The 15,681-nt window shown below is 42.7% G+C and overlaps 1 protein-coding gene across 1 annotated transcript in view; it reads right to left on the bottom strand.

Annotated features, from left to right (window-relative positions):
* The window catches only part of mob2a (MOB kinase activator 2a), a 122,858-nt gene extending 111,099 nt beyond the window's left edge, over positions 1-11,759 (bottom strand). Inside the window, exon 1 of the mRNA XM_080736551.1 lies at positions 11,669-11,759. Coding sequence (XP_080592677.1) covers positions 11,669-11,685 — 17 coding nt within the window. The 5' untranslated portion in view covers positions 11,686-11,759. The remainder of the gene's footprint in view (positions 1-11,668) is intronic.
* Positions 11,760-15,681: the final 3,922 nt, after the last annotated feature.

The raw sequence follows: 15,681 nt of genomic DNA, 5'->3' as shown, positions 1-15,681 counted from the left end.
TGAAAAGGACCTTTTCTTTCACGATGGCTGGCCAGATTGCAGAAAATAGAAACATAGGTTTTTCAAAAAATCTTAGAAGGAATCTTAGAAAAGAGACTTATAGAATCGGGTCAAAATTCAAATTTTCACGTTTTTTCAAAAATAGCAGATCTACAAGCTCGCAGCGCGGCACTCGGTGCCGCGCTGTGAGCTTGTATATCTGCTATTTTTCAATAGTTAAAGCATAAAATAATGATACACAATATAGTGTACCCGTTCTGAATGGGTTTAAAAGGCTTGGCTGGTTTGCATGCACTTACAAAGCTTGGCTCGAACCCGCCTTTGGGTCTGTAGTCGTAAAATAACTTTAGCGCCAGACACAATAAATTGATTCTTAATAGAGTGTGGTTCTTACAGTGAGATCTGATGGAGGGTTAGGCCAACAGAAGCGCTCTTCACTGCTGCAGTAGCAGGCTAGTTAATGGGTCTTTTAGACAAGACTTACAGAGAGGGACCTTATGGTAACTGGCTAGAGTTACTGCCTCTTCAGATCAATCCTAATAACCTTTAAGTGGAGTCTACGGCAGAACAACAGCTCTCTGTGTTGTCTGCCATGCGCGAATGATGGTGAATCTAGAATTAGACCAGACTAGCAGGGATGGGACGATATGAACATTTCACATCACGATTATTGTGACAAAAGAAATCGCGATTTACGATATTATCGTGATAATCAAAAGCCATTATCCTGGGGCAGAACATTTGCCAAAAAATAGCAGATCTACAAGCTCTGTAGATCGGCTATGTTTTGGCAAGACATTTGATAGTGAAAGAAAGACTATATCAAGTACGTATATTATAAATAACTTTTACCAATTACAGAGGGTTTAAGTGGTACCGGTCCGGATATGCAAAAGGCGAATTGATCCCAGTGCATGATGGAGGACGATATCACGATAAATTAAATCTCCGCGATACGATTATCGTGAGTGTTTTTATCGCGATAAACGATAATATCGCTTAGCATCCCATCCCTACAGACTAGGAAGCAAAACACCACCCTAAGACCAAGGCTCTGATGCTCCGACGAGTCGGTTTCTGTCCTCGACTAGAGCAGGTGAATGTCACCGTCTGTCACTGTCTATTATCAGCGCTGCATCGGTGACGTCACACGAGCAGCAGAAACAGTCACCTGGGCTGACACCGCGTGTGTGGCTGCCTGGTTGGTGTTTGTGGTGGAGATGGAAAATAACGCACCAGGGGCAGGCTTTGACAGAGAACTTGGCTGCAGAGTGCAAGAATCCCCATTTGGAACCACGACATGATGAGTCAAAACCCATAAAGAGTTGTTACTCAATCAATAGCAACAACAATCTACTTTAAAAGCACACACTTGTGACCCGTAGGTCTATTTTCTACTATAAAAGCACACACTTGTGATTCGTAGGTCTGTTTTCTAAACAATTCAGTGGGGTGGGGAGTCATTACGGTCACAATACCAGCAATCAAAGCATAAAAGATTGTGTCCACACACATATTCACAAATGAGAAGACACGGAACCAAAAACAGGAAGGAAACCATACAATTAGAGGAAACGTTTAAAAACGCAAGCTCCTCTACAACAGTGAAGGAGAGGAGACAGCAACCTGCAGCGAATCACCATGACATCTAATAGGCCTACAGTGGCTCTCAATCTTTTCAGGCTGTGAAAATGTGATTTCCAAAACAATCACATTTAAACCGGGGACCTCCCCACCCCGATAAGCCCTTGGAATTGTTGAGAGTTTGAGACATGACAAATTTTTGTTTGACTCGCTTCCACATATAAATATTGCGAGGCGCTGTGAGCTTGTAGAGCTGGTATTTTCAATTTCTTCTTTTTATTTTTTTAACAATTTGGCCAATGTTTGACCAGTTTTTATAGTATATTTTGTTCATTAGTTTTGATGCAGTAACATTCTTTTTTCTTTTCAGTTATTAAAAAAGGTCTTTAAAAAGTAATTCAATTATAACTTTAAAGTCATCTAGGGGGGTCCCGACCGATAACAGGTTGAGAACGCCTGATCTAATATCGGGACACCAGTGGGACTTTTGATTCTACCCTGCATTCCTCCAGTGCAGCACGGTGACACAACCGTGATAACACTCTGTCCATAATCTGCCATTAAATCCTGGCTGACGCGGGACAGACGCAGAGCACATTACTGTACATTTGACTACTGCGCGCCGGGGTCAGGCCGCCCCAAGCTTGCTCCACTTTGCTCTTACCAGTTCTCGTTCTCTCCCTCCATCTCTCCTCTCAGCATTAATCAGTCCAAAGCGAGGGGATTAAACATCTGTCGAGCCTACCCATTTCCCCCCCACCCCGTCCTCCTCCCCCCAGCAGGGAAAGACACATTTTAGGCGTTGCACGTCTCCCCTGTGATGTAACGTCCTGTCTGACTCCGGAACCGGACAGATGAGGTCATTGTGATGCGAAAAGGACACATTCTTTCTGCTCATGGGGGGGGAAGAGAAAAGAAAACAAAAGCACACTGATGGACTTCATCCTCCTCACAACACTGGCTTAAGACAAGTAACAAATTATGTTTGTGCACACACAGGATTTAACCATGACAGAGTTAATTTACTTATTGACACACACATCAACGTCACATCCAAGTAGTAGTTAAGCCGCCTGTCGGTGGCCTTGGTTCCAGAGCCATGAGGCCCATAGGGCAAGATAGGGCTGTCACGATTATAACATTTTACATGACGATTAACTGTCACCCAAATAATTGCGATTAACAATTTAATTGTGTATTTGTCGTTGACAATTACATTTCTGTTTGGCTTTTAGGCTTTGAAGTTGCACATGGCAATCATGACGCATAACTTATTAAACAAAGAAATGACTGACATATTTGACAATTTTATACATTTAGGCCTAACCTAATAGTTAGGCCCAAATCAGAAATTAGCCTACAAAAACAAATATGTTGATACATACTGTACATGTACTGTAAGCCCCTCCCATACACTAAAATGTGTACCCGGCCTGAATGGGTTAAAAATGAATGTTGCTAGTGGAAATAGCTGATCTACAAGCTCACAACACGTCGCGATGTGACTTGTTGTGAGCTTGTAGATCTGCTATTTCCATACTTTTTGAAAGTGTTTGAAAATATATTAACATTTCTCAACATGGAAACGATTATGACGATTATGCAAAATAATTGCGATTACCTCAAATAATCGCGATTGGACGATTATGTAATAATTGTGACAGCCCTAGGGCAAGAACCCATCTCTTGCAAGAGATTGTAGCAAGAGGCGGCTTGGATGTGCAAGTACATCCCCCATGCCACTAGTATGTCACACTTGTCACAGGGACTCACCCCCAATCGAACCCTTAACGCTGACGGCATTCATTGGGTCCCGTTTTTACAGTCTTCTTTGGTATGACCCGGCCCGGGATTGAACCCTGACCTCCCAGTCTCAGGGCGGACACTGTAACCACAAGGCCACTGAGCCGGTATCACAACCACGACCAACAATGACTTCATGTACTTATTATTAATGACACACTCACACAGGACGCTATCACATCCAAGTAGCTCTGCGCCTTTGCCAGCTGAGCAACCCAACCTGAGGACAGACAAGAGTAGAGCACACGTTCTAGCTTTGCCCTGGCTGCGCGTCATCGTCTACGTCAGTGTTTCTCAAACACTGTGCCTGGGGACCTTTGGTGTGCCCCTGAGAAGGGTCAAGTGTGCCCCTTGAAACTGCTTGAAAGCCAATATTGTATTTATTTATTATTTTAAAAAATGATTTAAACTAGTGAAAACAGCCGATCTACAAGCACACAACGCCTGTGTGCTTGTAGATCTGCCGTTTTCACTACTGTTGTGCGACAGCCTTGTATGATGAAGCAGGGCTTTGCTTTGCGAAGAAATGTACACATTTGAAACTTGGGAGATACAAGGTTTCTTCGCAACAGTGACGATATTTACACCCCCGTATTATGTTGGTGTGCCCATGGATTCTTGGGACATAAAAGTGTGCCCATGCAGAAAAAAGGTTGAGAAACACTGGTCTACATCTCTCTACAACAAGACAGCGTCTCATGTCTCCATAAACCCTCCCTCATTTTGCTTCTTTGAATAGTGCTCATGCATGGCCTGCTCTTTTAGCTCTGGCCTTCCACTGGATTCCCTGTAGGGCCCTTTATAATTATCAGCCAATCTCTGATCCAGCTTCTCTCTCTCTCTCTCCTTCCGTTTTCTTCCAGCTCTCGGGAGGACGGTCACCTCACTATACATTAGGGGTGGGCAATAGGATATAGAAAAATACAATATCACGATATTTTTCCAAGCTGTATCACACAATCTTATCGCGCTTCTTTTGCATGTTGGTTTTTATGGTTATTTTTCAAGTTACTTAACAGTACAACTACCTACAAGGTAACAAAAAAAAAGAAGGAAATAGAAGAAAAAAAAACATTTAGACCAGTGGTCCTCAAAGTGGGGTCCAGGGACTAAATTGACCCTTACAAGTATGTAACTCTTACAGTATACAAATGAAACAGTCAGAGTTAAGGGGAGACCTTGACATTTTAAAGTTTGAGAGTTCAAAATTAATTCTACAATGAATCTCTGTATGAACAATTCACCAGGATTTTCAAAACCCATTTAGGCCTGACCTAGGTTTTCTGAAAAACAATATATGACACATAACCTAAATATACAAAGAAATGAAGTACATATTTGACAACTTTACACTTTAAAAACGTGTCGCGATGCGACGCGTTGTGAGCTTGTAGATCGGCCTTTTCCACAATTTTTTTATGTTTGAACACATAAACATTTTTCAACATGTAAACGATTATGACGATTATCACAAAATAATTGCGATTATGTCAAATAACGATTATGTAATAATTGTGACAGCCCTAATGACAGGTTTCCTCCAGTCATCTCGTCTTCCTCGAACCTCCATCCCTCCCTCCGTCCTTCCATCCATCCATCCCACCACCACCTCTTGCTCTCTCCATCACGAGCCCTGGCCGTGTCGTCCTTCACCCAGGGTTGGGTGTTCAGAGTAATTACACGCTTGGTTAGCGCATTCATGGGCACCACTCCATCAGTGACGCACGCTGGACGCACGCCTGCTCGTTTTGCATTCATTCGAGGCACACGTGCGTGCGCACGCACACGTGCACGCACACGCACACACACACACACACACACACACACACACACACACACACACACACACACACACACACACACACACACACACACACACACACACACACACACACACAAATGTGCATCTTTAATGTGAAAGATAATAGGATCCCCCTCCCCAGCCACACAAACATCATTTCTCTTAAGGCCTGACAGTTCAATGGAGACCGATAATTGTTGACCGATCTATATTTTAAATAAATAAAAAACAGTTTTAAGTCATAATCCCAAGTTGACATTTCATTTGATGTGTGACCTGTGTAATACCAGCTGTATCTACAGCAGGGGTTCCCAAACTTTTTTGTCTCAGGGCACCACATGAATATCTTTTTAATCCGACGCACCCCTACATTATAATTTTCACTCCCAGCACCGTATATTTATAGCATATCGTCGTTGTCGGGTGGAAACCTTTTATGCCCAAAACCGTTCGTTTTTTATTTATCATTTATAAAATGTGAAAACAGCAGATCTACAAGCACACAACGCCTCGCATTCGCGAGGCGTTGTGTGCTTGTAGATCAGCTGTTTTCACTAGTTTTGTGCGACCGTCTTGTATGATGAAGCAGGGCTTTACTTTACCAAAAGACATACACATTTGAAACTTGGAGATACGAGGTTTCTGCCTGACAGGACTTCTGTCTTTCATGGGATGAACAAACTAAAATAGGAATCCCCCCCCCCCAATACACAAACCACAAACGTCATTTCGTCTTAAGACCTGACAGTTTAATGGAGACAACAGACACATCATTGGTGACCGATCGATCAGGACTATATTTTAAATAAGAAAACAGTTTTTAAGTCATAACCACAAGTTGACATTCCATCCGGTGGACAGCACCTGTGTAACAGCAGCTACATCTACAGTAGTAATATCAAGCATCACATTATTGGCATAGGATTGCCTGGGTTTAACTCTGATCTTTGACCGCTTTCTTTCTATAACAAGGGACGACTGCCAGGAGCTGCTGTGAGTGTGGTGACCGGTGTGTGTGTGTGTGTGTGTGTGTGTGTGTGTGTGTGTGTGTGTGTGTGTGTGTGTGTGTGTGTGTGTGTGTGTGTGTGTGTGTGTAAACCAGGAAACGAATCCACAAAAACAGACATTAAGCTCACAATGCGTGTGAGCTTGTAAATGGGCTATTTTATTTCAGCCAAGAGATTTGGTGTTGAATGAAAAGGGAAGTGGTTATTAAGCCATATATACTTTGTCGCGCAACGTTGAAAATATCCGATCTACAAGCTCACAATGTGTGGTATCACGCTACGTTGTGAGCTTATAGATCTGCTATTTATTCTTTTGCCATTTTCAGAAAAGAAAATGCTATCACGACATGATTGCATCCGTATCATTTTAGCTTTTTGCATTGGCCAATGGCCATTCAAAAATAGCAGATACAGTATGTATGTGCCACGATATGTGATATTTTTTTTGTGTGAGAACTACTGACTTTAAATCGGCCCAGGCCTTAAAAGGAGAATTCCGGTCTAAATGGCTTTCTTACCTTTTTTGTTATTTTATCTCTAAAAAAACTCCTGCAGGTGTTATTTTATCAAAGTAGGCAATATTGTCCATTTGGCCGACACACAACCACAGCCCACAACGGGAGCAGCGGGGCATATGCAAATACGCTTATTCCATCGCTCTAAAACCCATTCTTTCTGTACTTGTCTGCTGCCTGTCTGCAGTCATGTTCTAAATCTTCAGAATCCTAGGATTTGGGAGTTTCGATATTTAGAACGTGACGGAATCGTTTTTTACGGCAGAATCTCAACAATGACATAACCCTGCGGTCACTTCTGCATGTTAGCTCAACGGTGTGTTTGTAAACGCTATTTCTTTTTTTTGCCTACAATGACATGACCAAAACACAGAGATGGCAGGTTGAACAGGTGAGGTGATCATCATGAGCATCTTTTTTCGATCTTCCTTCCCACTCTCTGAGCTCAACACCAAACTGACTGTTGCTCTTACACTTAAAAATTCCTGTGTCATAATCGTATCACACCGAGCAAACCAGTTTACGTCTGACGGCACCAACTGTTGAGGTAAAATAATATAGAACATATTTGTGGTGAGATGTGTTGTGACTGTGAGACAAAAGGACAAGAGGAGGAGGAGGTTACTGCAAGGCCCATAGATCACACTTACAACTGGTCCAACATGAGTCCTGTCAATGCAAACTACTCATTTAGCACAGTGACGGCACTGAGAGGAATGTCAGGAGGAGGGAAAAACAACAACCACACAAGATGAAAAACAAACAAACACAATGGAAAACTATTAGTCAAAGCCAGGGTTGGGATCCAGGAACTGAAGGATTCAGAGAAACCGGTTGACGCAACATCGAGGAACCCGGAATCGGTTCCGTCACATTTTGGAACCGTTTCCGGAACCACCTTTTATTACACATTTTTCTAAATAATTTCATTGATAAATAAGAGAAAACGAATGTTTAAGAAGTACTGAAAATAGCCGTTCTACACAACACGGCGCAAAGCACACATTGTGACCTTGTGACCTTGTAGATCGGCTATTTTCACTAGTTTGTGTCCCGGGGCAAACGTATAATCCAGGGTTCCCCAATAGGCGGCCCGCGGGCCATTTGCAGCCCGCGGGGGGCTACTGTCTGGCCCACACCAACCCCAGTAATAATGGTGGTATAAGAGCAGCAACAACACTAGTATATCGTCGTTGTCGGGTGGAAATCTCGTATCTCCAAATTTGTACGCTCTTTCCCAAATCATACAAGGTCGTCGCACAAAAGTAGTGAAAACAGCAGATCTACAAGCACACAACGCCTCGCGGTGCGAGGCGTTGTTTGCTTGTAGATCGTCTGTTTTCACTAGTTTAAATAATTTTTAAAATGATAAATGCAAAACAAACTGTTTCAGACATACAAGATTTTCACCCGACAGCGACGATATCTGAACTGTCGCTGCAGTAGCGGGAACGCCGCCGTCGCCCCCTGCTATGTTGTGGCCCTCAGCTTGGTACCCTAGACATAATTCGGCCAGTGGGGGGAAAACTAATTGGGGAACCCTGGTCTAATCTCTCTTTTGGGTCTCAAGCTAAAAGGTTCGGGAAAGAATCCCAACCCTAGTCAAAGCTGTTGCCGGACAGCCAGCCTGCCGGCTGGTGTTTTGGCTGTGCTTTATAAAGGGCCTGTACTGTTATCTCTCTCAACCTAAAATGTCACACGGTACAGGGATCACCCAAAACAGGCCTCCACACCCTTCCTTGGCTCTGCCCGGGCTTCGCTCACACAACAACAGAACGCCAGATAACCATTCAGCCGAGTGAATGGCCTGACAACGGCACACCTTACAAAACGGTGACTCAAACGCTTTTGTGACGCTCCACATAACAAAAATGCTCTGCACTACAAGTCCCTGAAATGATATCTGGGGCCAGTGTGGTGGTGGTGGTGCTGCTGCATCCAGTTAAGTCAAAACAGACTGAGATGATGCTGTGTTTTTGAAAACCACGTCACACACAAAAACACCTATCTGTTGCTTAAAACTTCAGTCTTCAATATACTTCACTCACACTTTGACCAATTAATCACATTTAGGCTACTTTCATTGTAAACAAACAAGTATCTGAAGAAAAACTGGAGATTGGGAATTTGGGATACATGAAACATGTATATATCCATTGCAAATGAATCCTAAAAATGGGACATAAAATGGGATGTATATATATAGAGAAAGGTAGGTTTCAAATACTGTATATTCTCAAGCTGTCATCCTGAGATAGAAGACTAATTCAGTAAACCGACGAGGAGTGCGGAGGATCCTCTCTCTTCTATTTAAAAAGAGCAGTCATACATAAAGCAGATAATTTAGATCAGTGTCACCATCTCCGGGGAGGTGTCACTGTCACCTCGCACAATATTCCACCATTACAGCACCGCACACATTTTAGCAGGACTTCCCAGCGGGGCACAACATCAATTCAAGTGATAACTGATAACATCCCCTTTCCATAGCTAGCAAAAAAATGGCTTTGCAATCACCGAACATGCGGTGTGTGTGATCATGTTTTATTCAGTAGCTTGTCACCTCTGCTACTAGGCACCCATGCACCATTATAACAGCCTCAGTGTTCATGTTGTATCCCTCTGTAGAACTATGAGAGTGTAACCAAAATGGACCCAAAATGGTTACATTTGAAAACTCTTGTTAGGATTTCTACTGCGTGCACGCGTGTGCGGAACTAATGGCTAATATATGATGTCAGCTGGTAACACCAACAGGCGTTAAGTAAGCAAAGCTACTGTCAGTGGTGTAAAGTAACTAAGTACATTTACTCAAGTACAGTCTTTAAGTACAGATCTAAAAGCTCACAATGTGTTGACGCATTGTGAGCTTGTAGATCTGCTATTTTCAAAAGATTTTATGAAATGGGACATTCTGCATAATGAGTACTTTATACTTTTCGTACTTTTAAGTACATTGTGATGCCAATACATTTTTACTTTGACTCAAGTAGACTTTGAATCCCAGACTTTGACTTGTATTTCTACATCATGGCAGTATTGATACTTTTACTTCAGTAAAAAAAAAGCACATTTTTCCACCACTGTGTTTGTGAAACTAATGACTAATATATACGCTGTCAGCTGGTAACACCAACAGGCGTTAAGTAAGCAAAGCTACTGTGTATTCTGCTCTGTGTCAGACTCAGACATGACAGCTGGCCCCGGCTAGCAGATGATGATGAGAAAGGTTAGACGGCTTGCTTAATGGTAGGTGGCTGCACCTTGCAAAGGACATTAACCGGCAAGCAGGAGCAGAGCTACCATACCATTAGCCCAGTAAAATTCTCCTCCTATAAATAAAGCTACCCAGGCAAGGGGTTTGTTGTGGGCTTCTTCTAACAAACTGAAATAAATGTCCCTCGTCTAAAAGTGGGCGCTGACTAGGCCTGTCACAAGTATTACACAATCGTCTATCGCAATGAGTTGACATAATCGCGATTATTTTTGCCATAATCGTTTCCATGTTGAAAGATGTTCATATATTTTAAAACATAAAAAAAAAAGTGGAAATAGCAGATTTACAAGCTCACAACGCGTTGCGATGCAACGGCTTGCAGATCGGCTATTTCCACTACCAATGTTCTTTTTTAAGAATAAAGTTGTCAAATATGTCAGGTCTACTTTGTATATCTATGTTATTGTGTGTCATTATCCATATGCAATTTCAAAGCCTAATAAAAGCCAAACAGAAATGTAACTGTCAATGACAAAAAACGCAATTAAAAAAATCGTTAATCGCAATTATTTGAGTGACAATTCATCGTCATGTAGAATGTCATAATAATCGTGACAGCCCTAGCGCTGACATCGCTGTGCACTGTGCAGTTAGCAAACACAGGCCAAATATGTACCCTGGAAAGCCAGCATGCCGGTTAACGTGGGTTTTACCTCTTGGGTTACAACAGCGTTGCAAAATGAGAAGGTTGTTGTTAACCAACCACCACCAGGCTGTAACGCTGCTAGCTGAGCTAGCTGGGCAGAGCTAAAACACCTAAGAATACAAAAGCGAGAGAGAAAACACCAAAGGATGCATCTGTGACGTCGCCCTGTATACAGGAAGTGCTTCGAAGATTCAAAACATAACCCATTATGTTTGTAGCTGCTTGGATTCGAGACACTACTTTTAAAAAGATTTTGTTCATTTTCTTTTAACACTCCATTTTATTTATTAGCCTGCAGTGCAGTGGTGGAAAAGGTAGCCTACTCAAATGTTGTAGCCTACTTGAGTAAAAGTCAATTCTGCAATATAGAAATACTGTTACAAATAAAACTCCGGAATTCAAAATGTACTTGTCTTGATTAAAAGTACAGAAAAGTATTGGAATCAAAATGTAATTAATGCACCAAAAGTAAAAGTACTAAAATGTTTGAAAATACAAATGTACCTCACAACGCAACGCATAGGCTATTCAAATACCCTATGTATAAAATAGGACTGTAATGGTCAATGTATATGTTTTATAATATAATAATTTAAATATACAAAGTTCAAATAGTCCTAAGTGTAGTGGAGTAAAAGTACAATGTTTGCCTCTGAGATGTAGTGGTAGTGGAGTAGAAGTAAAAGCACTGAAAATTGAAGATACTGCGGTAAAGTAAAAGTAGTTCAAATTTGTACTAAAGTACAGTACTTCCAAATAAAATAAGTACATCTACTTAGTTAATTTAACACACCACTGTCGATTTGGATTTATAACAAAATGTTCGCCAGCCAGAAACAACAGTTTCCGGATTGAGGGTGACGTCACTGAGCCATCCTTGTCCTCTTTGCTTTTAGGCTAGGCTAACAGGTTACACGGGCAGCTAACATGTAGGGAAGTGGAACGGAGCGGTGCTCGGCTCCGGTCCGCGGCGAGGAGGACACTCCGACCGGCCGTCGGCCGGTGGGTGACAGACAGACAGTACTCAGTACTCACCCCATCAGCCAATCCATGGTGCTGTCTGCAGCTAGCTCACAGCTAACTAACGGTAGCTGGCAGGGGGGATGAATCCACCAAGAGGAACCGACCAGACCCCTCGATCCAGCAGCACAGCCACCACCCTCGCTTCTTCCCCGCCTGGCTGTACCCCCAGATCCCGATCCTGTCCCCCCGCCTCCTTCTCTTCCCTACCCCGCCGGGTACCCCGGGTGCCCGGGTCTCTCTCTCCTCTCCCGCTCTTCTTTGCAACGGGTGGGGATCTCTCGTGTTGGTCAAATCAAAATGTCAAATGTCCTTGTTTTGATCCTTAAAGCTCCTGTCTCGGATCGGATCACAACCACACACACTGTGATGAGTTCAGTTAGCTAGTAGCCAAGCAGTGACTTTGAGCCTGAAGGGGAAGCGAGCGTCCTGTTCTGGGGAGGCGAGGCGCTCCTCGTTCTGCCCGCTGCGGGGCTGCTGCTGCTGTGGCGTCAGGCCGGGTGGAGCTCACTGCTCCCGGGGTTGCTGGACAGGCTCGGTGCCCTCTGTCATGGATCCGTGTCCCCGGCTGCCGTGCCGTGTTGTGTTAGCGCATTAAGCTGCTGCTCACTGCTCTGCTCCCAGTCCCACCACTAGAGCTGCTGCTAGTGCTACTAGTCTAGTGCTGCTGCTGCTGCTCTCTCTACGAGATCATTCTGGAGGATGCAAGTCCGGAAGTAAACACAGAGACGACCCCCTCTCTCTCTCTCTCGTGCGTAAAACGCGTGTCACGCAGTGGTAATGAGGCACCGATACAGTGGGAGATGTAGTCAGACAGTCAGTCAGCCACTTGGTGGAGGGAAGTTGCATATTGTGGATGTCATTGGTGTGTGTATATAGGCCTATATATATATTAGGACAGGCCAGGGGCCAATACTGATACATTCACAAATTGGTACCACCCAAGGTGACCGTACGTTTTTTACATGTTTGTCTTCCTACATGTCTCTAGTTTACGTTTTGGTATGATATAACCCTTTCTGAGAAGTAGCTGACGTTATCAGTCACCCGCTTGAGTCGGTGTCCCATTAACTTTACTATAGGCTACAGGGGGAAAAAAGCTAAAAATTAATCTGCTTTAAGTAGCATATGAGGGGTCAAACTAGGGTTTTTTCTTACACTTGCGGGTGATAACATCTCAGAAAGGGTTAACATACCAAAATGTAAACGACATGTAGGAAGACAAAAATGTAAAAAACGTAGGTCACCTTGGGTGGTACCTGTATCAGTATTGGCCCCCCGGCCTATGTGACTGGTCGCGGTGATGGAGAGAGACATGCACAAGTGTATGTTGAGCCATGAACCTCTCTTCTAGTTTGTCTGCAATTTGTGGGGGTAGCCTATAGTGCTCGCTTGTACAATAAAATAATTTCACCCAGTCTTTTACACCTTTTAATCCAGATGGTTTTGGAGCCCACATGTCCCTAGCGCCCAGTTGTCCAGGTGCGCACATGTCCCTAGTGCCCAGTTGTCCATGGGTGCCCACATGTCCCTAGTGGCCAGTAGGTTTTGGTGCTGACTGTTACCTGATAAGCATGTGATGTTGAAGTTACACAGGCTAACTTCAGTGGTCAGCCAGCCACCACCACACCATGCAGGCATTCTGCTGCTCTGTCCTTAGATTAACAACTCATGCTCATGACTCTTTGCTCACAATTAAAGACCTGCTATTAAACGGCTGTAAATGTTTTCTACTGTGGATAGATTTTATATTCCTCGTTATACTCATTGTAGATTGCCTGTCTATATTTATCCATTTCCCCTCTGTGTAGCTGGCTGACAGAGAGAGAGAGAGGCTGACACAGAGAGAGAGAGAGAGAGAGAGAGGGGGGGGGGCTATATATAGACTATATCAGCCCCACATCTTATTAGCCATACTGTTGTACTGTATGCTATAGCCTACGGTACATTTCCTATTAATTCACTGTGCTGTGTATCCATTTCCCTTGCGGGATCAATGAAGTTCTACATCTACTATAATACAATGCGATATTATACTACCAGTAAGACACCCTAAGGGCGAGCTTTGACATGTATACCCTTCTGCTGAGCTGGTCGAGTCATATCTGTGATGTCAAAACAGGTCAGCTATATCCATATGATATATGGAGTCTGTGAGGTCAGATGTAGAGTTATTTACCAGCTCCATATATTGGATCTATGTGATGATCCAGTTGTCTCCATGTATGGATATCCAGGGTTTGATGAGGTCAGCGTTGTGATCTTCATATATGGAGATCCAGGAGATGATAGGTTTTTGAACTATTTTCTTTCACATCAGGATGTAATGATCAATAGACTGAGAGAAATAACACATCTATCTCCCAGACTCCCTCCCCAGTTGGAGTTCAGAGTTTGAATTGTAGAATTTGAGTGTAGAATTATGTGCTGGATGTCATTTGCAATATGTGAGGGGACTTAATTTAATTGACATTTTTTAATTTAATTGACATTTTAAAAGAAAATCCTCCCTCTGACACACGCCAGTGTGCATCATTAGTGTGGTTGCCCCTGCAACTGGATAGTACTTGTCCGTATTCCATCCATCCATCTTTCCCTTCCTAGATAAACTTTGTTTTGCCACGCTACTCCTCTCACAGTTTTGGTGGCACGCACTTGGGCCAAATGTCAAATCCACCGGCTTCATCTGGAACCGATTCCTTGTATTTTGCTAATAATGCTAGATACATTTTGCTAGATACGTTATAAATATTTTAATTTATATAATTGTATTTCTCCATTTACTTGAATTAAAATTTAAACTTTTCCCAAATATGATGATCATAGATTACTGATGTCATAGACCACATGAGACTGACACAGTATGTCCATATAAGTGCAATTCAAGATATGGGCTTAAAGGAGTAGTTCACCCCCAAAATGACTTTTTTTCTATTGATTACTCATGCCATGGAGAGTAGAGTTCAATAATATTTTTTGGTTTTTGTCACATTCCTAAGACAAAAATTTGATTCGAGTAAATTTCCCCCCATTGATTCCGGATGGTGACCCGTTTCGAAACGGGTCACCATCCGGAATCAATGGGGGAAAATTTATTGTTATCACATTTTTGTCTTAGGAATGTGACAAAAACCAAAAAATATTATTGAACTCTACTCTTCATGGCATGAGTAATCAATAGAAAAAAAGTCATGTTGGGGGTGAACTACTCCTTTAATATATCGATGACATCATGGATCTCCATATGTGCATAAAAGGGACAGGGATGGAATGGTTAGCACCGCTCCAATAGGGACAAGGACGGACAGATACAGAGATATTTGCAAGTGTGACTCACCTCAAGGCAACCACACTTCTAGTTCACATTATGAATGGAATGGAAAAAAGAAAATACAGTTTAGGGAGCCTGGTTATGGGAACACAAGCGAATACATCAGAATTTTCTTTTTCTTCGTTTTTCTTCGAGAAAAGGAAGAAGAAGAAGAAGGGGGCAAGGGGAAGAGAGAGAGAGAGAGAGAGAGAGAGAGAGAGAGAGAGAGAGAGAGATCAACAAAAAACTACAATGTATCTACATATTTACACATCTATCCAGAGTTCGAGTTATGTGGGAGCCAGTAGGGGCTTAGCTCCCATAGTTAAAGTCTGGGACCCCATAGTCAACAACCCCCTTTGGGGTCTCTTTTTTTCTAAGTGTGTATTTTTTTATTTTTTTTTTATTTTTTTCGTTTTCTTTTTTTTTATGTTCCATTGGAAGAATTTATATTATTTATGTTAACTAGATATACTAAATAAACATGTTAGACAGTAAGACTAAACAATGACATCACACCGTTTAATCCTACTATTAATTTTATTATTATAAATCAGGCGCATTTAATGTGGGGTGTGAGTCTTCCTTTACCGTCCGGGTTATAACACACTCGCTGCAATGGTTCCTACTTCCTACCTTTCCCCTAACCTCGCCTACCAGGCTTTCTTTCCCCATAAGCTAGGAACCACTGCGTCGAGTGTCTGTTCTTGTCACGGAT

Source organism: Nannobrachium achirus (assembly GCF_963921795.1).
Source record: "Nannobrachium achirus genome assembly, chromosome: 11".
NCBI classification, from domain to species: domain Eukaryota; kingdom Metazoa; phylum Chordata; class Actinopteri; order Myctophiformes; family Myctophidae; genus Nannobrachium; species Nannobrachium achirus.
This window is presented reverse-complemented; position numbering and strand designations above follow the sequence as displayed.